The sequence below is a fragment of the Erpetoichthys calabaricus genome, chromosome 9, assembly GCF_900747795.2.
Source record: "Erpetoichthys calabaricus chromosome 9, fErpCal1.3, whole genome shotgun sequence".
Taxonomy (NCBI): domain Eukaryota; kingdom Metazoa; phylum Chordata; class Cladistia; order Polypteriformes; family Polypteridae; genus Erpetoichthys; species Erpetoichthys calabaricus.
Genome location: NC_041402.2, coordinates 1,146,449 through 1,173,304, shown reverse-complemented (window position 1 = coordinate 1,173,304; position 26,856 = coordinate 1,146,449). Strand labels below are relative to the sequence as shown.

At 44.6% G+C, this 26,856-nt stretch overlaps 2 protein-coding genes across 4 annotated transcripts in view; both read right to left on the bottom strand.

Moving 5' to 3' along the window:
- Positions 1-26,856, bottom strand: part of miga2 (mitoguardin 2) — a 532,313-nt gene that overhangs the window by 113,528 nt on the left and 391,929 nt on the right. The window lies entirely within an intron of this gene.
- Positions 1-26,856, bottom strand: part of med27 (mediator complex subunit 27) — a 204,338-nt gene that overhangs the window by 170,764 nt on the left and 6,718 nt on the right. The window contains exon 2 of the mRNA XM_028809067.2: positions 21,513-21,657. Within this exon, the coding sequence (XP_028664900.1) occupies positions 21,513-21,657 (145 nt within the window). The remainder of the gene's footprint in view (positions 1-21,512; positions 21,658-26,856) is intronic.

The window sequence follows — 26,856 nt, the reverse complement described above, 5'->3', positions numbered from 1 at the left end:
AGTCAAGGAGGAGGTCAAGTGAATCAGAAATAAATGGGAATTAAAAGATAGACAGTGAAATAGCGGACACTCTAAACTTACATTCTTCTGAGGTCTTCACAAGTGAGGAAGTGGATAACCTCAGAGCAGTAACAGGGACTACTAAGGAGGTATCGAGGAATTTAGAAATTCTAGAGAGAGAAGAGCTGTGATGATTAAATAGGCTGAAATCAAACAAATCACCAGGACCAGATAATATTCACCCTCGAGTTCTTAAGGAGGTTAGTGAGTTCAGATAGAAACCCTTGACACATATTTTTAGGAAGTCACTGCACACTGGAGAGATTCCGAAGGACTGGAAAAAGGCAAATATCATCCCATTATATAAAATGGGTGACAGGGCAGATCAGACCAACTATAGGCCAGTAAGCTCAACGTGCATCACAGGAAAACTAATGGAAGGAATTATTAAGGAGAAGATGGAGCAACACCTGGCAAGGACAGGAGTTATTAGGAACAGTCAGTGTGGGGTCAGAAGAGGGAGGTCGTGTTTTACTAACAGGCTGGAATTCTGTGAGGAGGCAACAAAAGGATACGATCAAAGTGGAGCTGATGAGATTATTTATCTGGACTTTTAGAAAGCATTTGATAAGGTGCCACATGACAGAGTGGGCATCAAAGTAAAAGAAGTGGCAGTTCAGGGTGATGTTTTTAGATGGGGCAGAATTGGCTCAAACACAGGAAGAAAAAGGTGATGGTGTGAGGAACCTCATCAGATTGGCCGATGTTAAGAGTGGTGACCAGCAGGGGGCAGTGCCGAGGCTGCTGCTATTGCTAATAGATATACTGTAAATAATTTAGATAGGAATATAAGGAACAAGCTGGTGCAGTTTGCAGAGGATACCAAGAGAGGTGGATTAGCAGATAATTTGGAATCCGTTATATCAGTACAGAAGGACTTAGACAGCAGACATGCTTGGGCAGATTTGAGGCAGATGAAATTTATTGTCAGTAAATGTAAAGAATTAGACATAGGAAGTAAAAATGTGAGGTTTGAATTCACAATGGGCGGTCCACCTTATGAGAAGGATTTAGGAGTCATCGTGGACTCCAAGCTATCGACTTCCCGACAGTGTTCAGAAGACAGGCTAACAGAATGTCAGGTTATATAGCGCCTTGATGTGGAGTACAAGTCACAGGAGGTTCTGCTCAAGCTTTATAACACACTGGTGAGGCCCAATCTGGAGTCCTGTGTGCAGTTTTGGTCTCCAGGCTACAAAAAGGACAAAGCAGAGCTAGAAGAGGTCCAGAGAAGAGCAACTAGGCTGATTACGGGGCTACAGGGGATGAGTTATGAGGGAAGATTAACAGAGCTGAGCCTTCACAGAGATGAAGAGGAGACCTGACTGAAGTGTGCAAAATGATGAAGGGAGTTAGTCCAGTGGATCGAGACGGTTATTTTAAAAGGAGTTCACCAAGAACACGGGGACACAGTTGGAAACTTGTGAAGGGGAAATTTTGCACAAACATTAGGAAGTTTTTCTTTACACAAAGAATGATAGACACTTGGAATAAGCGACCAAGTAGTGTGGTAGACAGTAAGATGTTGGGGACTTTCAAAACTCAACTTGATGTTATTTTGGAAGAAATAAGTAGACAGGACTGGCGAGCTTTGTTGGGCTGAATGGTCTGTCCTCATCCAACTGTTCGAATGTTATAACTAAAACATAACAGTAGGATTTGTCACCGTTTACAGTTGACTGCCACCGTCAACCCCTCCCTTTGACAAAAGTCGACATCCACCCTGAAAGAGTTAAACAAATAAGCGCCTATGAATGACAACTAAAAGGCTACAAGTCCCGACTGCTTCTAAGAAATCATGATAACAAAAGTACAATCAGCAGATAAACAAAAAAAAAAAACCCTAAGGCACATGGCTGTGGGTGGTGACAACAAAGAAATGGCGGCCATGAACAAAGCAAGGCCTTGGGGGTGACGGTGCCTTTGACCGTTTAACGATTGCCTTTTTGAACCAAGCATGGCACACTTTGGTAATTTTCAAGTCAAAGTTGCTTCTTCACAAACACGTGACATACGCGCTCGCCACACAAAGCTGTGTTCAGAAGTGAAGCGTTTTCTATAAATTTTAAAACACACACAGCTGGCCCTGGCATTTCACGTGAACGCAGTGGGGCTTTGAAAGCAAAAGCATTCGGAAAATGAGGAGCAAATTGAAGGGGGCGGGGGGGGCACAAATGGTGGATTAAGGAAATACCACCAGACTGTGTCTTGTGTGTGATATGGAGTGGCAGGCCTTCCTCATAACGCACACTCCAGTTCTCCTCCTCTTTCTTTTGCTCCCTTAATGTCTATTTGTAGTTCCTACCGCACAATCAAGGCCCAATTACAGCCCCGAAGCATCTGCAGGGCTCTCCGCTTGGGTGTTGTACTTTATGTGTGCTCAGGGCCTCACACTTGCATTTCACATTTGCATTAACAGACATACCAAAACATTTACACAGCCGCTGCGGCTCAGCCACTTGGGATGGCGCTGTACAAGGCTGCTTGGAGCATTCAGAGTTTAGCGGGCGGCCTCTTCAACTGTGCAAGCAGCCAATTTCCACATTCAGGAGGGAAACCATCATCAGCGCGCGCGCGCGCACACACACACACACACACACACACACAGTCGAGCAGCATCCTCACGATACACAGCTCAGGGCAGGAAGGGGAAAGGAACGCGTCTGCCAACTGTGAAGTTCCTGTGCCAGGCCTGTCAGTGAAAAGCCTTCAAACGACACTCGTATCGGACCTCGCTGGCTGCTTAACGCACACGGAGGCCAAGTCAGAGCCTACAGCAGCAGCGTGGGGCAGAAGCAACCTTAGACACGGCAAAGATGCCAGTTAATACCAAGTGAGAAATCGTGAGGTATTCAATCAAGTGCTTTAAGTGACGTTAGCTGCATATTTCCTATTACAAAGATAACGTCTGGTGTGCCCACTAGAGTACCAGTGTGCAGCACATGAATGGCACCTCCATTCCTTAAAGTGGCCTGTTGTAATCGAGTCTGACCCGTGGCAGGGTGGCATGTCCTACTGCCCCACTTTACTCTCATTGTGCAGTCTTATTCTTGAGGAAGGCAGGTGACGTGGCAGCACTTCCAGCCAAGTGAAGCTCACATTAAATGAGTTTTATAAAGGCACAAAACAAATAAATAAAAAGGTCACCTGGCATTTCAAAATCCAGCAATGAACCCAACTACCATTAGGTTTTAACCAGCAAAAATAAATAAAAAGCAATTTAATTCTAAAACACCAGAGTAGAACTACACACGTGAACGATGACAACAATTCCACATTTAAAAACACAAGTCACCTTGAGGAGAGGAGGTTTCTCTTCTGCAGTCACGCCACAGCACCAGAACACCAACAAGTCATCTCACCAGAAGGAAAAACAAGCCGTTACCAACCCCCTGAGGGGAGTCCCATATTGGCAAACAGCGACAGCCGTTCACACAGAGCCATGTGCTCACAGAGACCCCGACACAGACGTCCACGCTGTCACTGTCGTTACATTGCAATGCTGCAAAAACATCGAAAGACAAAACAAGTAGGGGCGTCCGCAGATCTGCATCCTGCCAGCAGGAACCTCGAGGAGCCAACCAAGGCAGCAGGACTGCAAAAAAATCAGCCGAAAGAAACAGGAACTGGAAATGAGGACGTGCGCCATTAATGGGGACTGGGAAAACGAAAAAAAAAAACAAAAACCACAGGGGGCCAATGTGAACACGCGAGTTTGGTCGACTCACACAATTCAAGTCAATTCAGCCGGAATACTCCACCCAAAAGTCAGACACGTTACTCCTGTAACATTATAAAAAATGTTGAATCTCACGTTCTTCCTGGAGAATGGGGAGAGAAAACAGACTATGGTGACCAATGTGGCACAACTGCAAACAGCATCAAAATCCCTCGAAAGTAATCTCACGTTGTAGCGGTCCAGTGCCGCTAAGATTCACACCGTCGGAGAGACGGGGATTTATTTATCATTTTGGTGGAGATTCCAGGGACGCACCCAGCCTTGGCCCGACCCGCATACACTCGCAAGCAGACACACAAAACCAACGAATGAATAACTCATTTATGAAATGAAAACTTAACACACAACAACAATCAGACCACCTCCCCTCTCCACTACGACGATAACAATGAACCTCAACAATAAACACTCACGACAACCTCCTTATACAGTCCAAGACAGCAAAAGTGGATGAAAGGGTTTGGTGTGAAGATGAGAGTCCCAGGAACAGCTGCCATAGAAAATGAGTGAAATAGTCCTAGCGGTAGTCCTGAGCGGCGAGAGGTGAAGTTTCCAGACGCACGATGACTAATCCACCATTATACACACGCCAGACAGGCGGGCACGAGAGAGACAGTCCATTCATCCTAACGGGAAATGATCCAGGGCACACTTGACTTTTTAGACAACACATTGGGCAGGATACACAAAAACGCAGATCTCCTGTTGCTCCATCAGCCCTAATTCCCCCCCCCCCCTTTTTAAACTTTCCCGCTGGCCTCTTTTGGCCCCAGCAGCCCATACTTCCATTCCAGTAATCCCGCTTGGGCTGCTGGGAAATGAAGTTCTTCCCACGGTAGCAGTGCTACAACATCACCTGTGTTTCATAATCATGAAGTCACCTGGGCGTAAGCTCAAAAGGTCAAACCCACGTATTTTTAACTAAAATACAGTTAACTAAGTCACACCACCATCAGACATGATCACCTCCAGGCATTCTGTGCGAATAAGGGCACTACAGAACGGCCAAGCTTCACTCTGGCGAAGACCCGGCGGACATGGAGGCTGGATGGGCTGAACACCACAGGGTACGACGTGCTCTATAAGGAGTCTGTGCCACTATACACAAACATCAGCACCGAGGAAATGTGAAAAATCCAAACAGCGTGATGAGACTTTGGTGCAGGAGCCGCCACCTGTGGGTATAAACTCGCCGGACTCGGACAGAGCCATTCAACGTACGCGAGAGGTGGAGGGTGTCGGGGGAGACCTCCTCACCCTGGCCGACACTTCCTTTAAGGGACTGCGCCAGGCTGAGTAACTTTATATATAGTGATAGCCGACCGAGAAGGGAAGGACCAGGAGAGGGCGCAAGAGGGCAGCCCACCTGGATTTCATTGGGGGCCATGGAGCTAGGAAGCTCAACCCTGTGGGGGACCGTGGCCACCACCAGGGGGCACCTAAATGGTTCCAGAGCTATGGACTGCAGCATAGGAACCAAGTACAACCGGAGTGCTTCCGGGTGCCCATGCAGCACTTCTGTCACGCCAGGAACTGCTGCAGGAGGGCCATCAGGGAGCACCTGGAGCACATCCGGGGGCAAAATAAAAGGGGCCGCCTCTACTCCATTCGGAGAGCCGGAGTCAGGAGGCAGAGAACGGAGCTTGTGAGTGGAGGAGTGAGGGTGGCAGAACAGGGGTATCAAGAAAGGAAAAAGAAAGGTCAGAGTTTATTGAGGTGTTTGGTGCACTAAAGAAGAGAGAAAGACAAATAAAAGCGTGTGCTTGGACTTGTGTGTGTGTGTCCTGGAGTCTGTCTGTAGTTGGGCTGACTGTTCACTATAAATACAGTAAATAAATAAAGGGTGGGGGGAGAGGTCAGTCCACTCCTGCTCCGTTTGTTAAAATCCCTCTTACTTAGTTTTTCTTTCTCAAACGGAAGTGGAGAGTATCGACGTGTTACAAACTCCTTACATTTATAGACAATGATCTTGTGAACTAAAAGGGAACGCCCCGCGATGCACCTCAGCATTTGAATTGTGTGCATATTCAGTAAAAAGGTACGAGATGCGTTTTGCACATGGAGAATACAACTGGACAACTTGACGTGTCGATTATGAGCCCGCTCCTACGACAGTGTCAAGCCAGGCAGGACGAGTCACCGGGGATGTCAAACTACACGCCTGGCGGACGTTCCTCCGACTCACTCACATTAAGTAAATGAAGCCTGCAGCTGTAAAAGCGCAGGAAATATTGTGTAGTGTGACGAGGACCACAGAGTTCCGCACATAAAACGCCTTTGTAAACAAAGGTTGAGAAGCCGTAGCTACCCTGCCATCTAACCCACCTGAGCTACGGTTAGAAGAAAACCTTTCACCTCGTCACCCTGGTCGCCATTACTGCTACTTAAACAACTGTGCTTAGCACTTTATAAGAAGCTTCTATTGTTCTATCAATCTGAAAATCCATAACGTGCCCAGAAATAGCAAGGTGACCCATTTGGATGTGCTTATTGATAAATGTTTTTTTTCCCCCCCTTTTTCTTCATTTGATACAACTTAAACTTAGCCAAGAACACACTAAATAATTTAAAGACTATTTGAGCACGGCTCTGCTTCCACTGGAAGATGATCTCAGGACCGAGTCAAAATGGCTATTTATGTAAAACGGTTTGGCCGAATGGTTAAAATAACACAGAACCTCTCATGAGCGCATGAAGCGGTTGTTTCTTAAGCGGATGAATATTCCCAGGTGACCTTCATGGGGTTAACAGCAATGGGACACACCCCAGCCTGGCCAGGCCTGCTCCACTGCGGCGCACGCTGACGGGGTCGGACCCTGGCGGCACTCAAGATCTGTCACATCCATTCAGGAAATGGACAGTCTGTGCATAGCCGTCCCTCAAGTGCCCGTTGAAGTGTTCTGGTAGTCAAATGTCATGCAGACAGGCTTGACAGAAATGCTCAGCACAGCAAAAGATGTCATAAAACTTTTTGCAGACTTCCCCTGTCATGGATTTCTTAAAACAATATTTATAAATTGATAGAAGCGGAGGAGAAAAAGGAGGGTCCTTCAAGCGATTTGTTTTGACATCATTGCACCTCGTGTCCAGCTGAGGAAGTTCATCTCTCAAATTCAATGCTGTTAACTGCACCGTGGACGTCAATCACCAAATAACTACAACACCTCCTCAAATGAATCCCGACACACAACGGCCTAATCTCCCACTATGCTGCAAAAACAGAAAGACCTGTTAGGACACAGAAAATGGCAGTCCAAGAAAACAGACTGGAAACCCAACCCAAGAAGAGGTTTCAGCCCAGAGGGGGCTGACCCTGGGAAACACAGGCTTTGGCCTGCTAGGGCCTAAACAATGAGAGCTTGCAAAGAACTCAATACACTTGGGCCAATTCTTGGCATCCCGACTCTCATTGGCCACATCTGCACGCCCAACCTACCTTGAAAGGGGTCTCTTTTTGAACTGCCTTTCCGGAGGTCTCTTCCATTTTTCCCTACAAGGGTTATTTTTGGGGAGTTTTTCCTTGTCTTCTTAGAGAGTCAAGGCCGGGGGGCTGTCAAGAGGCAGGGCCTGTTAAAGCCCATTGCAGCACTTCTTGTGCGATTTTGGGCTACACAAAACTAAACTGTATTGTGTATTGTATACAAGGAATTTGACCCCATTTTTAATATTTTTTTATGACTCTCCAAATGTAGTGACAGACAACTGAGATTAATACAACACAAATAATCCACAGACAGTGCAAGAAATACTGAAATGAATGGCGATTTAAAAATTAGCCATGTGTAGGACTATACAGTATGTCAGGCACGGAGGGGCCGGGGTGGGTGGTGTGGGGTCGGAGATATTAACCAGATTAACCATTTGTGAGCCTGACAGTCTGTGGAATGAAACTGCTTTTATATCTGCTTGTTTTGGCGTAGTCTAGTCGAGAACGCTGTAGCAGTGCTGCTTAACACGGACCACAATTCCCAGCAGCCCCTGGAGTACTACACCAGTGGGCATCTTCAGCTGCTGCCACCGAGACTGCTGGAAGAAAGAGAATGAGGCAATGGACTTAAAAGGGAGCTGTAAGAAGGCGGCAGGATTGCGAATGTCTTGTGCCTTTTTTGTTGTTTCACCACATTCATCCCTTGACTGGTGACAATTTCATTCTCTACAGGATTACAGTCCCCACTGGACTGGTGTTCATGTCCTGTGCCTGCTTGTTCCTGTTTGAAATCGTCTTTCTCTGTGGAGCACTCCAATGTCTATAAAATCCTCACTGCGTCACAGACGGATAAAACATGACAGAACGTTCAGGAGGCGGCTCACTTGGGATCGCAGTTCACTTATCACCGCCATCTGCATTTGTGACGCCGGACTGTGCCTTGGCCGGTGTCGTAGGTGATCTTGCTGTTCATCGTTCTGTGCCTAATGTTTGGCTGGGTTGCTTGTGCATCTGTGTCAGTTCATTTTTGTCATTGGGGTTACTTGGGTGGGTTTCTGTGCTCTTGTAATTGTTTTTGTTTTCATCAATCATTCAGTACACTCTCTCTCATGGATTCATTTCTGTGTTGTGTGTGACAGTGCAAGCCAAGTCAAGGCCGAGCGTGTCCCCTAAATTAAACAAAGAAACCCCTGCAGTAAGACGGTGAGAAGCCGAGCACCTCAGGGTCACGATAACGCCTGGCAGATGCAAGAAGTTCAAAGAGGTTGTGGCCTGGACATGAGGGGTCGGTTCAGGCCTCTGGAAAAGTGCAGGACCTGTAAGGTGGGACGCCTGGTGCCAGTGAGCTTTTCGTCAGACTGCGGTACTCATCGTGGTCAGAAGGAATGATCAGCTTATGGATGCACTTCAGAACAGATCATCCACCTGAATCCCCTCGAAGGTTGCTGGATATCATTGCTAGCCTGTACACTGGTACTGTGAGTGCCGTGCAGAATGGAGGCAGACCTTCTGCGTTTTCCCTAGTTGATTCTGGGGTTCATCAGGGGTGTGTTCTGCTCCTACTCTGTTCAATGATCACATGGACTGAGTGTTGGCCTGGGGCATCGGTTAGTGAAGAAAGATTCACTGATCTAGACTTTTCTGACGATGCTGTGATCTTCAATGGAGGCTGTGATCGGGACGCTCAAGAGACTGAGCGAGGAGTCTGAGCATCTGGGCTTGCAAAGGTCCTGATAAAAACCAAGAGGCAGGCCTTTAAAGACCTCTTGGGCATGGCCATCAGTGGTGTGTCTGTCTGCAGAGAGAGTGTCGACCTCGTCATTGAGAGGTTTACTGACCTCGGCAGTGACATTCATGTTACTCTTCCTATGAAGTCACTAGATGGATTGGGAGAGCATGGGGGGGATCATGAGGTCACTGGAAAGGGGTGTGTGGTGCTCCATATATCTATGCAAAAGGACAAAGGTCCAAGTCTTTAGAGTCCTGGTGCCCCCTGGTTGTGAGACATGGACGCTATCCAGTGACCTGAGATGAAGACTGGACTCCTTTGGTACAGTGTTTCTCCAGAAAATCCTTGGGTACCGTTGGTTTGACTTTGTGTTGCTCATGGAGTCCCGAATGAGGCACATGACCTGCATTGTGAGGGAGCGTCAGTTACGGCACTACGGTCATGTGGCGCGTTTCCCTGAGAGTGATCCAGTGATCCAGCTTGTAGGATCCTTATTGTTGGACCAGGCCAAGGGGTCGCCCAAGTAAAACACCTGGACATGGCAGATAGAGGGTCATTTCCGGAGGGTGGGACTGGACAGAGTGTCTGCCTCGGGGATTGCAAACCGTGATCCAGAGTTGATTCGTCGTGTGGTGGGTGCGGCGACGTGCTATACCAGTGCATGCTCTCCAACTTAACTTGTACACGAAGGTGAACTAGGAATGATATTATTAGTGCAACCTACAAGGACAACACAGAATACAAAAGATACATCTAAAAAGATCAAATATGACACAGCAAAAAAAGAGAGAGACAATCAGGTTAAAATGTCGGGGTCATCCAGTGGGCAGGTCTACACACACAGATACCGAGGAAAGGCTCAGACGTGGTTAGTCAGAATAGCCGCACGTGTTTAGGTGACGGCATCTGGAAGTCTTTGGAACAGGTGAGGAGTTGGATCAATGAAGATGCAGAAATGCCAAAGAACATTCAAATGTAAGGATTTATCTCAGCCTGCACTCTGAATTACGGCGTCTCAAGACCCCACTCGTAAGCGTGAGCTGCACCAGAGGAGGGGTTAGGCAGCTTTAAAGAAACCAATTTGTTGCTGAGCACAGCCACTGAATCCATAAATCATGTACATTTACTTGTTTGGCCGACGCCAAGGTGACTGACCACATTTCAGATACAATTGGTGACATTTCATCTTTTGGTTTTCCCAGTTGGAGCACAGGCAGGTCAAGTGACTCACACAGTGTCCTGTCAGTGGCAGGATTTGAACCCACAACCCGAAGGTCTGAAGTCCAAAGCCTTAACCACTATGCCACACTGCCTGCCCGCCAGCAGCAGCTCTTCCTGCATTCCCTTATCCACATCTTCATCTGAAAAACAGGCACGATGGGCAGCCCGAGCAGAGTCCTCAAGTTTCAAAGGGCACCGCACGCACACTTGCTCTTTTGATCTTGGCATTTTGAATTCAAGGTGGATGCCCATTGATGAATACCTTCAAATCCTCCCAAGTGACAAAAGCCCCACAACAGAAAAGCAAACTGTCCTGGCAGCAGAAAACGTCGGATTCTTTCATTCGGTTCTCAGGCTCAGACAGCCACATGGGAACTTTTGGGAATTTTGAAGACAATACAGCCGTAGAAGAGTAGCATTTCCAACATGTGGCGTACAATATTTATAACCAACCTTTCACACTTCTCCTCATTCCAGATAGACGTTTTATAAGTTGCCTATCTGACAGCATGGTAATGAGCTTCTTGTACTGCACTTTGAACTTTATAAAATGAATGTACTTTTTTTATTGTACCCATAATTTAAAATGTCACTTTCTCAGATTCTCGTCATGATTAAACACTAAATTGGTGGGGATGAGGAAAAAAAGAGAAAAGTTTAAAAACAAAATGTATGTTTAATCAAAACAAGTCCAGAACTATAAATGCTCTTATGCCAAAACAACTGATAAATGATTATAATCCGCATTAGCAGCAAGCCACAGAGGCAGTGGACTGCAAAGAAGAAGATTTTATTAGAAAAGTGATCCTCTCATCTTTTAAATAATACATTAACTACCGTCCTAATAAATATACTGCACATCAAGGACATGTCCCCTTAACCACTGGGTAGCTGCAGCTCTTCTCCAGTTTCAAAATGTGCTGCTGCTTCTTCTCCACAAGTCCAGGGAGCGGCACAGTTGATAAATGCAAAAGTCACTGCGCCCATCAACAATTAAAAATTCACATCGGCGTCTCAAGTATCTACAGAACAAGAGAAAAAGTGCAGCGCCAGTTTGTTCAAGGAACAGAAAACAACACGGCAGCCTCCAAATATACGTCTGCAGGATTTCCTATTGTCCGCAGTGCCGGGAATTGGCAGACGCATTTCCCAGAAGCCTCAAGTCAAACATCTTGAAGCTCATCCATTTACTGATGAGCCTTAACCCGATGGTAGAAGGGGCACAGGCACACCAGACTGGGGGTCCGGGCCCCCAGCTTAGTCTCTTGTCCGTGTGAAGTTCACACCTCTCTATTCCATGTGCTTGTGGGGTTCTTCCAGTTTGTTTTTGTTCCCCACATCCCAAAGACGTGTCCGTTTGGTTTAGAGGCCATTAAATAAAAAGTGTAGTGCCGTGTGTGCCAAGTGCAATGAACTGCTTACTTGTGTATGTGCATGCGACATATTACGTTATGAACACACACACACGGTGCCTTACGAAAGTATTCAGACCTCCTCACTTTTTTCACACTTTGTGATGTTGCAGACTTGTCCTAAAATCATTTAAATTCATTCACACCCCCCAAACAACACTCAATACCCCAGAATGACAAAGAAAAAGCAGAAATGATTTAAAAAATAAAAACTGAAATATCCCATTGACAAGGCAATCAGACCCTTTGGTTTGGCTCAGGTGCACCCTGTTGAGAGGTTTGCTGTCCACCTGTGGATGGACTAAAAGGCCCAAGGAGCTGCCTGCAGAGCTCAGACGCCAGATTGTGGCGAGGCTCAGATCTGGGGAAGGCCGCAGCACTGAAGGCTCCCAAGAGCACACTGCCCTCCATATTTCTAAAATAAAGAAAGTCTGGAACAGCGACGACTCTTGTCGAGCTGAGGGCACAGCCAAGGGTGGGTCTGGTATGGGCCTTAGTAAAAGATGTCCAAAAACCCAATGGTCACTCTAGTTGAGCTCCAGGGAACCCAAGTGGGAGAACTTCCAGGACAACCAGCACTGCAAGACTCCACTAATCTGGAGTTGACGGCGCAATAGCCAGGCGACACATGACAGCAAAAAGGACTAACAGGACTCTCAGACTATGAGAAACGAGACTAGCTGGTTTGATGGACACAAGATTGAACTTTGTGTCATGTCTGGAGGAATGCTGGCACCGTGCGTCACCTCTGCAATATCACTCCAATGGTGAAGCATGGAAGTGGCAGCATCAGGGACTGAGATACGTCTCGAGACCACTCCGAGGGAAAGCTGAACATAGCACAGAGAGATCCTTTATGAAAACCTGCACTACGAGGTCCAGTGGCCAAAGATTCACCTTCATACAGGACACCAATCAAAGACGGCAACCCCGGGAATGTCCTTGAGCCCCCAGACTTGAACCCAATCAAACATCCTTGGAGAACAGCTCTCCACTGACGATCTCATTCCAATACAACAGAGCCTGTAAGGACCTGCACTGGATGTTCAAACTGTTCTTTATACAGCCTCCAGTTAATCCAGAATGCTGCTGCAAGAATTATTACAAGAACAAGAAAATACGAACACATAACCCCAGTCCTTAAATCCTTACACTGGCTCCCAGTTAAGTTTAGGGCAGATTTCAAAATCCTCCGATTAACATATAAAGCCTTAAAAGGCCAAGGTCCGGCTTACTTGTGTGAACTTATCATGACTTACAAACCTGAGCGCACATTAAGATCTCAAGATTCCAGTCTGTTTAGGATTCCAAGGATTAATAAAACAACAATGGGAGGTCGAGCTTTTAGTTACAGGGCCCCTAAACTGTGGAGTGGTCTGCCTGCTACTATAAGAGATGCCCCTTCAGTCTCAGCTTTGAAATCCCAGCTAAAGACTCAACTTTAGTTTAGCACACCCTGACTAGAGCTGCTGATTTACTGTGTAGACTGTCATTAGCACTAAGACATAAGTAACATGATAGTTCTAATTTGTTACTAACCCTCACCTATTCTGTTTCTCTTCTCGGTACTCAAATGTGCCACTTGGTGCCACGGCCCACCTGCCAAGTTATTTTGCCTGACTAAGGTAAAGTCATCCCTGATGGAGGATCGCAGGAATCATGGGGTAGAGGGGTCCTTGCATCGGATTGGCTGGCCCAGTGCTGACTCAGATGTGGAATGGCCAAATGGGGGAGGCAGCTAGATGGCTGAGGTCTCCAGGACTCTAAACAAATCCAAATCATATTACAGGATATCATCTATTGTTAAAATTCTGGTCCGTACTTGTAAAATTTTTATTTTTATACTGTATTGAGGATTTGTTCTGTTCTATGTATTATATTGTATTGTATTGACCCCCTTCTTTATGACACCCACTGCACGCCCAATCTACCTGGAAAGGGGTCTCTTTTTGAACTGCCTTTCCGGAGGTTTCTTCCATTTTTTCTCTACACGGGTTTTTTGGGAGTTTTTCCTCAACTTCTTAAGAGAGTCAAGGCTGGGGGGCTGTCAAGAGGCAGGGCCTGTTAAAGCCCATTGTGCTACTTCTTGTGTGATTTTGGGCTACACAAAAATAAACTGTATTGTATTGTATCTGCAGAGAAGCCTCCAAGTTCAGGTGTGTGGAGTCCGTTGCACCAAACCAAGAAGACTCCAGGCTGGAATCAATGCCAAAGTACTGGGTCTTAAACACATCTATCTAGTAAGAACCTTAGACAGCACACACTCGAGCCTGCATCGTCTCTGCTGTAAAACACCATCACTTTACTCTCAAACACACACACGCACTCACACTCACACACCAGTGCACAGGCCCAGGCTGAAGTGCCATCTTTATTCTACTGCATCTGAAAATGTAGTTTTTTCTACTGGTGGTCTCAGCCAGGAGAGTGTCGTCAGTCCGTCTCCAGAGCCTTTTTTAACTGTGGCATGAACAATCGGCATGGTGCCCATACGCTGCTTTGATTTAGTGGGTACCAGGAACAGCATTATAAGATAAAGTTTGATCATTTGATGGAGCCATTCTCGTCAATGTCAGCTTATAACTATCAGGTACCGCCTTGTGTTTCATGACGTCCTTGACAATCCCTCTACACTGAGACCCCCCAGAACACCTACAGCACAATTATCAGTCCGCACCATTTTATTGGACAGGGCGAACTAAAAGGACCAAAACAACTTCTTTCTGCTGCACCCATTTAGTGGTTGCCACAGCGGATCACTTATCTCCATTTCTCCCTGTCTTTAACATCACTTCCTGGCACAGCAAGTGCCTTCGGGGTCCTCCCTCACCACATCCATAAAGCTCCTCCTTGGCCTTCCTCTCGCCTGGCGGTTCCATCTTCAACATTCTTTTCCCGATTTACCCTTAGCTCTCCTCTGCACGTGCCCAAACCATCTCAATGCAGCCTCTGTCACTTGGTCACCAAACTGTCGTACCTGTGTTGTCCATCTAATATACTCATTTCTAATGCTGCCTATCTTTATTACTCTGAGCATCTTCAGCTCTGCCTCCTGTTGTGTCGGCAGTGTCACTGTCTCCAAACATACACACAACACAGCTGCTCTGACTAGCATTTTACAGACCTTAACGGTCACTCTTGCAGGTCCTCTTCTATCACGAATCACTCCTGCCACTCTTCTTCACCTCTCTGCCGCACTCTCAGTTGCTTTGGACTGCTGAACCCAACTGATTAAACTCGTCTCCCTTCACCACCTCTGCTCGCCTGTAGTCGCGCCCTTCCACCACCGTTCCTCTCATTCAGACACACGTACTTCGTCTTACTCCGATGGGCTCTCATTCACATTCTCACCAGTGTGTGCCTCCAGCTCTCCAGGATCACCTCAACCTGCTGTCTACTCTCACTAGAGATCACCAGCAAACATCACAGTCCACGGAGACTCCTGTCGGAACCAAAACAACATGAATGTTAATTTGTCCAAAACTCAATAATCCATAAACAACAAGCTGTGTTACCCAAATGGGAAATTTCGTTAAGACAATGTGTATCAGCTAGAGCACGGTCACTTAAATCAGGTGAATCAGAAGTAGTATGGAACCAAGTGAAGGGCTTTTCTGAATACAACATTTGTAGGTTTGTGTTTGTTTTTTTTGTTTTTTACCAAAAGCTACTCATTATTAGGAGGAAGAGTGTGGCGGAGTAGTTAAAGCTTTGGATTTGAAACCTGAGCTTGTGGGTTCAACTCTCACTACTGACACCACTGCATAACCATGAGCGTGTAACTTCACCTGTCTGTGTTCCATCTGCCATCACCAATTGTGTTTCTCAGATACACCGAGTCGCCTTAGATAAATAAGGCCAGCAGTCAAATCATAAGTAATAATAATATCATTAGGTCACGGGAGCTGCTCACTCTTGAACACACCATACACAATCGTCCAGGAGGAAATCATCCCCACGTAGGTCAATGCCAGCTTTTGTCGATGGTCACTGCAAAACACACCTTTATAGTAAAGTGCATTTTTGAACAGGTAATCAATAGAAATCATGTGAGTATATTATTAGATATTTTAACATTTTCATTTGCTCATGCTCTTCATTCAAGTACAGGGTTTCTTTCTGTTGTTTTTGCTGGGCGTATGTAGTCCCCCTTTGAAGTTTACAGATATGAATGGATATGCAAAGCAGTGCGTGAAGTGCAGGTACCCAATGTGCTTCATTGATGAATTAACGTGACGAGTGAGGAGCGCAGGGCATACGCTTTGAGTGTCACAACACGACTACTGTGGCTTCTCCATTATAAAGTCAAGCACCACCAAGACAGACTTTATCCCTTACATACAGTATTTTAAGCACTGCAAACAAAGATCCACAACCAGAAGCTGGGCAGTTGATGGAATGGTACAGATAACCAAGATGAGCGCTGGTACACATGTCAAAGTGCTGGTAATCAACAGCAAAAAAAGAACAAATAGTGCATGCTAACCTTTGAGATGTGCCAAACTTTCTCTTTCCATTTTACTATATGATCGTGTCTCTTTTTCCCTGTTCAGGCCAACTCCCTGTCTTCAGTCATCCGGTCACCCTGTTGGTTACTGGTGCTATTCACGTGGCCCGTCAATCACTTCTGCTGCACCAATAGCTTTATAACGCACTGGTGAGGCCTCATCTGGAGTCCTGGGTGCAGTTTGGGTCTCCAGGCTACAAAAAGGACATAGCAGCACAAGAAAAGGTCCAGAGAAGAGCAACTGGGCTGATTACGGGGAGGCTACAGGGGGTGAGTTATGAGGAAAGATTAAAAGAGCTGAGCCTTTACTGTTTAAGCAAAAGAAGATTAAGAGGAGACCTGACTGAAGTGTTTAAAATGATGAAGGGGATAAGTCCAGTGGATCGAGACGGTGACTTTAAAATGAGTTCATCAAGAACACGGGAACACAGCTGGAAACTTGTGAAGGGGAAATTTCACACAAACATTAGGAAGTTATTCTTTACAAAGAAATTCATAGACACTTGGAATAAGAGACCAAGTAGTGTGGCTTACAGTAAGACTTGAGACTTTCAAAACCCGACTTGATGTTTTTTTGGGAGAAATAAGTGGAGAGGACTGGTGAGCTTTGTTGGGCTGCATGGCCTGTTCTTGTCCAGAGTGTTCTAATGCATCCTTCATTTGTGTAAAGCACGCAGTCAATGTAGCCAAGGGCATATAAGTTAGCATCAAATTAATAAATATTGACAAATAAAAAATGCATCAAAACCATCAAGGTATTTTTTGAAATTTTGGGGTATTTAGTTTTTCTATTGGGTAGGGGATACCTAGATGTACACTCCTGTCACATTTCAGCTTTTTAACTTCACAGGAAAGTAGGCTTTTATTGATGAGCGAGCAATACAGATTTGTTGTCATGCACATGTGCACAGGAGGCAGCTTAAGGGCACTACTGATGGTAACTACCCATCGACCCAGGAGTTGCTTCCGCAGAACGGAAGACTGGCAGCCATTCCACCATTGACGTCACTTCTGCTAATCGCCCTCCTGGACACACCCCTTCCTGCTGCGATCACAAAAATTTCACAGACACTGCCATCTTGAGTCAGTCACATTGTAGACCAAAAGGATGTTACTCTGATTTTTGTACCGTTTGTTGTTTTGCCTGTAATTACACGGGGTCACCAGGTGGTGTCCAACACATCTTTACTGTTGTTGTGGTTTGCTTTCATTACAATATATACAGTACTAGCATAGTGAAACCTTAATGGTACAATAGTATGTCACATCATGAACCTATGAACCTCTCTGTTCACTGGATCTGCCTTATCTCTCTCTCTTTGTTTGTCAGACACTCCTGCTCTGTTGTAGGTACCTGATGACATCACGCATGAACCTACACCACGTGGTTTTTTTGTCTTATGCCAGCCATTTGCTTTTGTTCAAAGCACATTCCTAGCCTCCTGTGGGCGCCAGACAACATTACACCCGGGCAAGGGCATGGTCACCTGATCACTTTAAGTGTGTATATGTACTGTATGTGTGTATAATCCTAAGCCTAAAAGTGCAACGGTGACGTTTTTATGTCACATTTTTTGTCACGCTTTATAACAAGCTTACTTTAAAACCTACATATATATGTTTGGTATCATTCTTTTCAGAATTTATCGAAATTTTATGTGATGTTGTTAGATTTTTCAGATTCTTATTCTGTTTTTAAAATCAAACTAAAATATCAAGGAAGTTGTGGTTTTTATTTTTGGTCGAGTACACTTTTGTTCACAGGAACAAACTATTTAAAAAAAAAAAAAAATTCTCTTCATGTTTGTATTTAGGTGATTTAGTGAGCTGAAGGTTGAGTTACGATGACCCATTGCATACCACTTTAGTTTTCACATGGTTTTTCCTGTTATTTAAATAAATCATTTTTAAAAAAAAGTTTTTATCTATAAGAATGTCAATTAAAACTAATGGATCATTTATTTAGTCTCTTATAAATATTCATCAAGCATAGTGGACCTCAATTTAACGGGAATACTCCAATCGGTAAGAGAGGAAATATTTTATTCTCATTTCATGATTTCTACTCCGTTAAAAAATTTTTACTTTTACATATTTATAGATCTTTGTGATTTTGACTCCAATAAATAATTTTTCTTTTGTACATTTTCAGAATTAATATTACTAATATTAATGGCCGCAAGTGAGAGTTTGGCGCTGAAGTTGCCGTGTGGGTTGCCCCCCTAGTATGTGTGTGTGTATGTATGTGTGTATATTGTCACACATGCACGAGTAGGGGGGCAGCTAAAAGGACCCGACGTTTGACGTTAACCCACAAGACAGGAGAAAAAGCCAGTGCACTAACCCATCTCTCTGCTCTCTCACAGGAAGGCAGTGACTTTACCCCCCGTGCTGGACTCCTTCCGCATCATATAAAGTCACGTGTTGTCCCTTCCCGATGACATCACATTGCTCCCAGTATTCCCTGTTGTTCCCGACATCCTTTTCGCCGTCCCAGCCTCTACAAATACGCCATCTTGCCACCAACATGTTTTCTGTGCTGATGTATGCAGCTAAGCTGTTTGTACTGACCAAAAAGAGAAAGAGTGATACTATACGGGGACGGTTTCCCCCAACCCTTAATATTGTTTCCATGTGCTTCCTTTTACAATATTATTATATGTATATATTTTATATATATATAGGGCGGAGTGGTGGCTCTGAGGCTAAGGATTTGCGCTGGTATCCCAAAGGTTGACAATTTGAATCTCCATCACTGCAAAAGAGATCCTACTCTGCTGGGCCCTTGAGCAAGGACCTTAACCTTCAATTGCTCCGAGGGCGCTGTACAGCGGCTGACCCTGTCCTCTGACCCCAAGGGGTATGCGAAAACTAACAAAATCCTAATACAAGAAATTGTATAAGGCGAAATAAAGAACAAAAAAAATTATATATATATATATATATATATATATATATATACACACACACACATACATACATATATATATATACACAGTATAGAGAGATGCAAAATAATGCAAACACTGAACACATCTGATGAGCGCATCTTCAAGGGATTTTTTTTGCTATGACAAGTGAATCTTTAATTACTGCAATAACTGAAATGAAAAAGAAATGCGCATTTTCAGATTGAAATCTGTACACAGAACAACTTTTAAGTTCTTCATTTTCTCATTACATAAACATAAACTGATGAGAGGGAAATAAGACAAATGAAGAAAAGAAGTATAACACGGAATGCCAGCAAATTGAGATGAACCAATGCAAACAAAGAAAATAACTTCAAAACAAAGTAGCACGTATGTCCCTGAACAAGTCAAGCACCCAGTTTAATATCTGCCCATATTTTTTATATTAGAAATGTCCTGGAGAGCCAAGTCTGTCATCTTGGGAGGGAAGACATTTTGTTTGGAAGGCCACGACACGCACCGCTATGTGCTGTAGTTTAGTCTCACATGAGCTGTGATGACCTGAACTCTCCATCTCTGCTCACAGATGTTTCAAACAGAGCGACACTGTGAGATGTTGTTTTAGGTGTTGATTCGTCTGCCACTACACACCTGGATCTTTTGTGTTATCTTTGCATAAAACTTGCATTATAATCTTAGGTTAGAATGGTAGGGCAGTCTGGAAGTCAAGCGCCAGATGGAACACAAATCTGCCCCGAGGGAATCGGCCAGCGCATACTGTAAGTAAACGAGCCTGACAAGACAAGGTGCCTGCACGTATTGTTACGATCAAAGCTTCTGGGACAAGCTGTTCACATCGGATGAGTTAGCCAGCATCACAGGGTCTGGAGCTTCACGTGGCTCAAAGGACGGAGCGCCTAAAGATATATGAGAGAGAGAGCATCCACCTGGACATGGAAGACGCTGCCCGAGCATCAGCCGCACTTCCAAGTCAACACAAGCCTCAAAGAGGAAAAGCTTCTCCTCCTGACACGGATGGTCTTCAGCTTCCATATCCTAACAACGCATTGTTTAAGCTTTTTGATTTTCAAACAAGGGGGTATCATTTTATGAGTGCATTGCTATTTATTTATATTTTCCACCATTTATTTTGAATTATATTTTTTATTGCTCAATAGTCTATTTGAATAAATCTTGCTTTCATTTGAATTTTTGTTTGCCCCACTTAAGTCACTGAATTAATGCTGGGAAGAAAGGGCACCTGCTGTGGATAAACATGGTTGGCAGCTGAGGAGGGACCCCTTCAATCGTGAGTGGCACAGATGGGAGTGATGCACTCTTGTTAAAGCGGCAGTAGCCAAAGTGTGTAGGCCTTCACTGTCTAGGTAATATTTGAGGACACCCATGTGGATCACTCAAGCCACATCTGGTAGGGCCCTATGTGGAGTGACAGGCTTAATCAGTAGTCACCTGGACTGGTTGTGTCTGTGTGCCCCTCTGAATATGTATGCCAAGTTTGGGTGTGCCAGGGTACACCAATCCATAACCAACTTGTCAAATCCAACTAACCCCACGATAATACAATGAATAAAATCCTGCAGCTCACCCAAGCCACTCCATTCCATTTTCGAGTACACAGAGATCAGGGGGGTGGCAATTCTACAGGAGAAAGACCATTTCAGATCTCCAGAGGCTTTCCTTTTCTACCCACACATCAATGAACGTTAGGTCCAGATGAGTGGTCACACGGGTTTTTAGGTTGCCAAAGAATCTTCAGCAAAGTTCACGTAAGCTGAAGAAAACAAATGACTGTCCTGTCAATGTGACCCCCGTCATGTCCTAAATGTCCCTTTATCCCGCTCGTGACATATTGTAGCTTCTTTGAACTCACAGTGCTGAGACTGGCACCCGATTTATTTCATTTGTGACAACATCAAGTGCCAGCGCGTTATCCTTCACCCCTTTTATCTTTAACACCTCATGCTACTGCACATGTGACTTCCCCAGAGACTTCAAATGGCACTCACGACAAGCCACAGAAAGCAGTTTGCTAATGGCTAGTTAACGGTCTGCCCTGCTTGCACACCACCAGAAAAAGCGAGAATATTACTGCACAACTGGTTAAAAACACGTCTAAAGCAAAAACCCGTGTTGCCGTTTCCTTTTAACGGCATGCCATTTTATTCAATTAGTAACAACCAGAACTGGCGGTGAATGTTTTCTGAATGTAAAGCAGCCATATGCAGTAAACGCGACGCGGTGCCACAAACCTGCACGGTACTGTATAATTAATTGTACTCACTTTTAGCTTCACAATATAAAGAAAGCCCCTTTCCTTACTAAACAAATCACGCCAACCTAGTTTTTTTGTTTTAAAGACTGAAAGCATAAACCAGGAGATGAGGATCGATAAACAGTGCAAACCTTGGAATTACTGAACAACAATGAAAAGCAAAGCACAGAACCAAACGAGACAGAGACGTCTGCCCAGGGAGCACCACACACCTTATTGGACCACTTGTAGGCCTGAAGAAGCTGGCTGTAGAGGGGCGTCTTGTCCTGCACAGGATCGAGGCTCAGTAATCCACTATTATGCAGAGGATGGCTCTCAGAAGGTCGGCCCACAAGGTTGCTGAGACGTTCCAGCTCACTAAAAGGAGAAAAAAAAAATCCCCAAATAATATTGATTTTTTTAATATAATTAAAAGCAAACTGAAATTAATTTGTATATTCAGGATAAACCTAACAAAACTGTACAGCAATCTTATAGAACACACTCAACCTTTATTTAAAAATTCAAGACTGGCGATAAGATGGCATCCTGTCCAGGGATTGTTCCTGCCTTGTGCTCAATGCTTTCTGGGAGAGGCTCCAGCTTCCCTGTGACCCTGCTAAGGATAAGCAGGTTGGAAAACGGATGGATAGATGGATGGACAGATAGGCCTCTCCATAATGAACCAGTGCAGAGAGCGAAGGCTGAATGCTCAGGTTTACAAACCAAGTGAGACAGAAATCACAAATCAACGTGAAAGGTTTCTTCAAACAGAACACAGAGACACACTTGGAAACCCGTCATGGGCAAACGTCAAACAAACATTAGGAAGTTTATCTACACGCCAACAAATAAGTGGCCAGGTAGTGAGGTGGAGAGTGAGCCTTAAGGGGGCACGAAATCTCAAACTGGTGTTTAACATGCCTTTAGCTTCAGCAAATTTGGTCAAATGTTCTGAATAAAGAATCAGAAAGGGATACACGCTCACACAGAAATGAATCAAATTACAGCAACTCAAAAACTCGCAGACTGAACGTTCATCTTACTTTTGGGGTCTCCAGGCTGAGCACTGGAAGGTCACATGGACCGCACTGTCCCTCCACAAAGGCTCAGCATTTTACGCCATCTTTTATGCCAATGTAGGTGGCTGCTGCTGTTTATACACTGGAAGCTGGGGGTTTCAAAGGTGCAGCGCACACTCTCCTGTCCTGTCTGCTAAGAGGATGCCATTCTCATTGTCCCATTCTTGCCCTCTAGCTCTGTGTTCTGCTTCTCACACCACACTAGGGCAGGCAGCGGTGAAGTGGGATGCACATTACATTAACTTCATTAATCCCAAAGGGAAAAAAATATACAGCAGGCGCATACTATCTATCTATCTATCTATCTATCTACAGTGGCAGAAATATAAAGATTTGGACTCAAAAGGGCAAATAATATGAGAGAGAGAGAGATTGAGATAGAAGTAGAGAGAAATAGAGAGACAAAGAGAGAGATATGAAAGGCACTGTAATACATAGACAGATAGGAAAGGCACTATATAAAAGATTATTTAGATAGGAAAGGCATTATATGATAGACAGACAGATGGAGGAAGAGAGACAGACAGACATGAAAGACACTATGTAAAAGAGATTAGATAGACATATAGGAAAGGCACTATATAAAGACAGAGATAGAGAGAGGTGGAGGGAGAGAGAGATAGTAAGGGCACTATATGATAGAGAGATACAGTATGAAAGGCCCTAATAGACAGATAGCTAGGTAGACAGCTAGAGAGAGATAAAGAAACATGAAAGGCACTATGATAGACAGACAGACAGACAATAAAGGCACTAAACAAAGAATACCGCAAATCATAAACAAAAGCAGCAGAAACACTATACGGTGCAGCATGATGGTATTCAATCCCCTTGAAAGTCATCCTGATTTTCTGCAGGACTAAAGAGTTGTGCACATATTTATCCATTCAGTATTTTAAATGTGAACTCTTATGTTGTAACAATAAATTTACAAAAGTCCAAATAATCCATTTTCTATAGATATTTATCTGAACAACAACTCCTCCAAAGTTAGTGATTGGATTACCAAATATACTCACAGATAAGTTCTCCCACAGAGAAGTCGGGATTTGATTTTACTGTAGAATTTCCGGTATTTTATAATGTCGCTCGAATAAGTCGAATACAGAAAACTCACGCTATTGGTCCAAGACTATACGCTAACGCCCACCTGAGAGAGTCACCACAGAGCACACGGCCTTTTTTTCTCTATGTGATGTGGCAATGCACTGTATCAGCGTGTGCTCCTAACCGCTCTCGCTCTTGTGCCTACGTGACCACCTGGTAATACCCGCACTATTCTGAAGCGACCTTTGCAGTGTTGTGTTTTTTGTATCTCATGCCCTCATACCCCTTTATCGTAAGAGCATCTCTTATCTACGATGGAGCATTTGATCAGAAGAAAATATGAAGCTGCTTTTAAATTAAACGCCGTTGAAGTGGCAAAAGAAATTGGTAACTGCACTGCTGCAAGAAAATTTGATGTGTCAGAATCTGGTGTGAGATTTGAGGCGGCAAGATGTAAAAAAAATAAAAAGTGTTGCATTTTTGAACGCGCGTATAAGTCAGGGTCTGATTTTGTGATCGATTTTTTTCGGGTTTCAAGGCCCGACTTATACTTGAGTACATACAGTAAATATTTAAACCTCTGTGCTCTGGAAGCTCAAGGGTTACTCAAACGACACAAAGGTGACAATAATTAAACATACAGTAATTAGGAAGGACTCACACGCAGCACCTGTCTCTCGCCCCCTTTGTAATGGCCAAAGTCTTTGCAGGACAATCACTGGAGATACACAAAGTCACTGAAATGACTGCAAAACAACATCGGAGAGTTTGAATGTCCTACTGCACACTGCTGGATCCATCATTAGAAAGTGGAAGGGTCATCACAGCAGCACAACTCTTACCAGAACAGGCCGCCCCTCAAAACTAAACATCAGAACAAGACATCAACAGGTGACAGAGGCCACTAAAAACCCAACCATCACTCTCGGACGTCTGCAATGCTCTTTGGCTGAAAGTGCAGTGAAGCTGCAGGGATCCACAATTTCAAGAGCTCCCCATTAAACAGGCCTCTACAGGAGAGTAGCAAGAAAGAAGCCATTCATTAAGAAGGTCCACGTAAAAGCACAAATGTTACAAAGCATGAGAAAGACCCAGTTAAGTCATGCGAGAAGGTTTTATGGTCAGATGAGACCAAAGCAGAACTTTCTGGCCAACCTTCAAAGAGGTAAGTGTGGCGTAAAACTAACATTGCCCAGGCCTCAAGAAACACCACATCTACGGTGAAACACGGTGGCGACAGCATCATGCTATGGGGATGCTTTCATGTGCTGGGACAGGGAATCTTGTCAGAGTTGAGGGGACAATGCATGGACACAATTGCTGCACAATATTGCTGGCGAACTTGTTACAGTCTGCTGTGAGCCAGCTGTGGCTCAGGTGAAGATTCATCTCTCAAGGTGACAGTGACCCAAAGCAGAAGGCCAAAGCGACACTGGAATCGCTCAAAAACAAGAAGGTGAACAATTTAAAATGGCCACCTCAAAGCCCTGATCTTAACCCTATTGAGGATATCTGGCACCATTGAAAAACTGCTGTCCAGAGTTGCCATCCCATCAACTGTGAGGATCTCTAGAAAATCTGCCAAGTAGAGTGAGGAAGAATCAGAAAACTGGGACATACGGACATACCCAAAAGAATGAAGGCTGTTACTGCAGCAAAAGGGCTCTCGACAAAGTAGGTGTGTGTAGGGCTTGAATACTTAGGCAAACGCCAACGTTGCAGTTGCTGTTCTTCAGTTAAAGATCTACAGAGGAGATGGTTTACTTGGTCTTTGTATTGGTACAACACAAGAGTTCACATTAAAAATACTGAATGGATGAACAGGTGCACCAATTAGGAGGACTTTCAAGGGGAATGAACACTTTTGCTCCGCACTGTACGAATAAACTGACAACGTACGACAAAGACACAAAGCAAGCATTTAGACCCCAGCCATGGGAAGAAGCCCAGCCTGTCCCACACACTAGTGATGCTCCAATGAACCGGCTACTGACCGAGAACGGGCGACTTCCACCCCAAAGGACTCCATCGGTGATTAGTAAACCAGCCAACCTCAAAACACATTTTCTAGAAGCTGCTTTTCAAAGAATGTACGGTAATGTTAAGGAGTCGCACGTGTCACACTCTGTTGCTGTAAACGGAGAGCAGGCAGGCAGGCAGGCATTTGGTGAGACTGTAGACAGGCCTTTACAGTACAATGAGGAAAATGGAGTAATAAACCAAGATCGGGAATCAGAAGAGTTGTGTTGTGCTTGGTGAGGAATGGCAGAGTGTCTGCTTTCTTTGCTGCTCTTTGTCCGGCTCTCTGTGGTGGTGACGCGTGCCATCACCACCTGGTCAGGACACCACGCAGTCCCTACATCAATGGATTGAAGGCCAGATGTCCACGTGACCAGCATCATCAAACTCTTTCATGTGAAGCCTGAAAACCATGAGGATCGATTGAGATCATTTATGTTAGGGGGGGCTGGGTGGTCTCGTGGCCTTGGAGCCCCTGCAGATTTTTTTTCTGTCCTCCCGGGCCATCAGACCTTACTTTATTCTTTGTCTAATCTTATTTTTATAAACTTTTCTTTCCTCATCTTGTAAAGTACTTTGCGCTCCATCATTTGTGTGAAAACGTGCTCTAGAAATAGAAAGGGAGGCACATCTTCAGCAGAAATTACACAGACGGAGTTCAGACCTTTATATTGTTAAAGAGAGTCACCGGGGGCGAGTTTGTGTCCAGCACTGCAGCTCCCGTTTTTAATGTGACAGCGCAGATACTCAGTAAACAATTAAGAACTAAAGGACTCGACGTCACATGGACACTTGTTCAGCAGGGTAGCCTTGCTGCTTCCTGACAAGCACAAACATTGTGTTGAATTTGTGGCTTGCATATTATCTTATACTAGGGGGCTCTGACCCTGCTCGCTGCGCTCACTAACCCCCGTTTTGGCCCTACGTGCTTAGTCGTTTCCCGGATCTGCCGCTTGTGATGAATCGTGCTGTGCTTTTGGATAAACACGAATATCAACTCTATCGTTGATATCTCCGTCTTTCGAAACTATTATCGCTAACAGTTCATCACATGTTGGTTTATTATATATGCGAGCGTGAACTGATTCATATAGAAAACTTGTGTTTTGCAGATAAATTGTGTAAAAAGTGCGATACTTTTGGACATATGGATTTGATTCTATTATTGGCTGTAGAATTTCTAATCTGTCCAATCGTTTAACTTTTCCAATTCTATGTCGCTGACCAAATTGTTGTTACTTTGAAATCAAACTTGTCGTAGCTTTAATTGTTGCAGGACCACAAATTCTCCTTGCGTATGGTCCTGAATCGTGTAAATCTACGTTTTGAGCATTGAATGATGCGAACACGAACAGATTATTGTAGATTCAGATATTTTGCCTGTAGTGTATGTGGATTTCACTTTCACCAAATAACAAATCTCTTATTT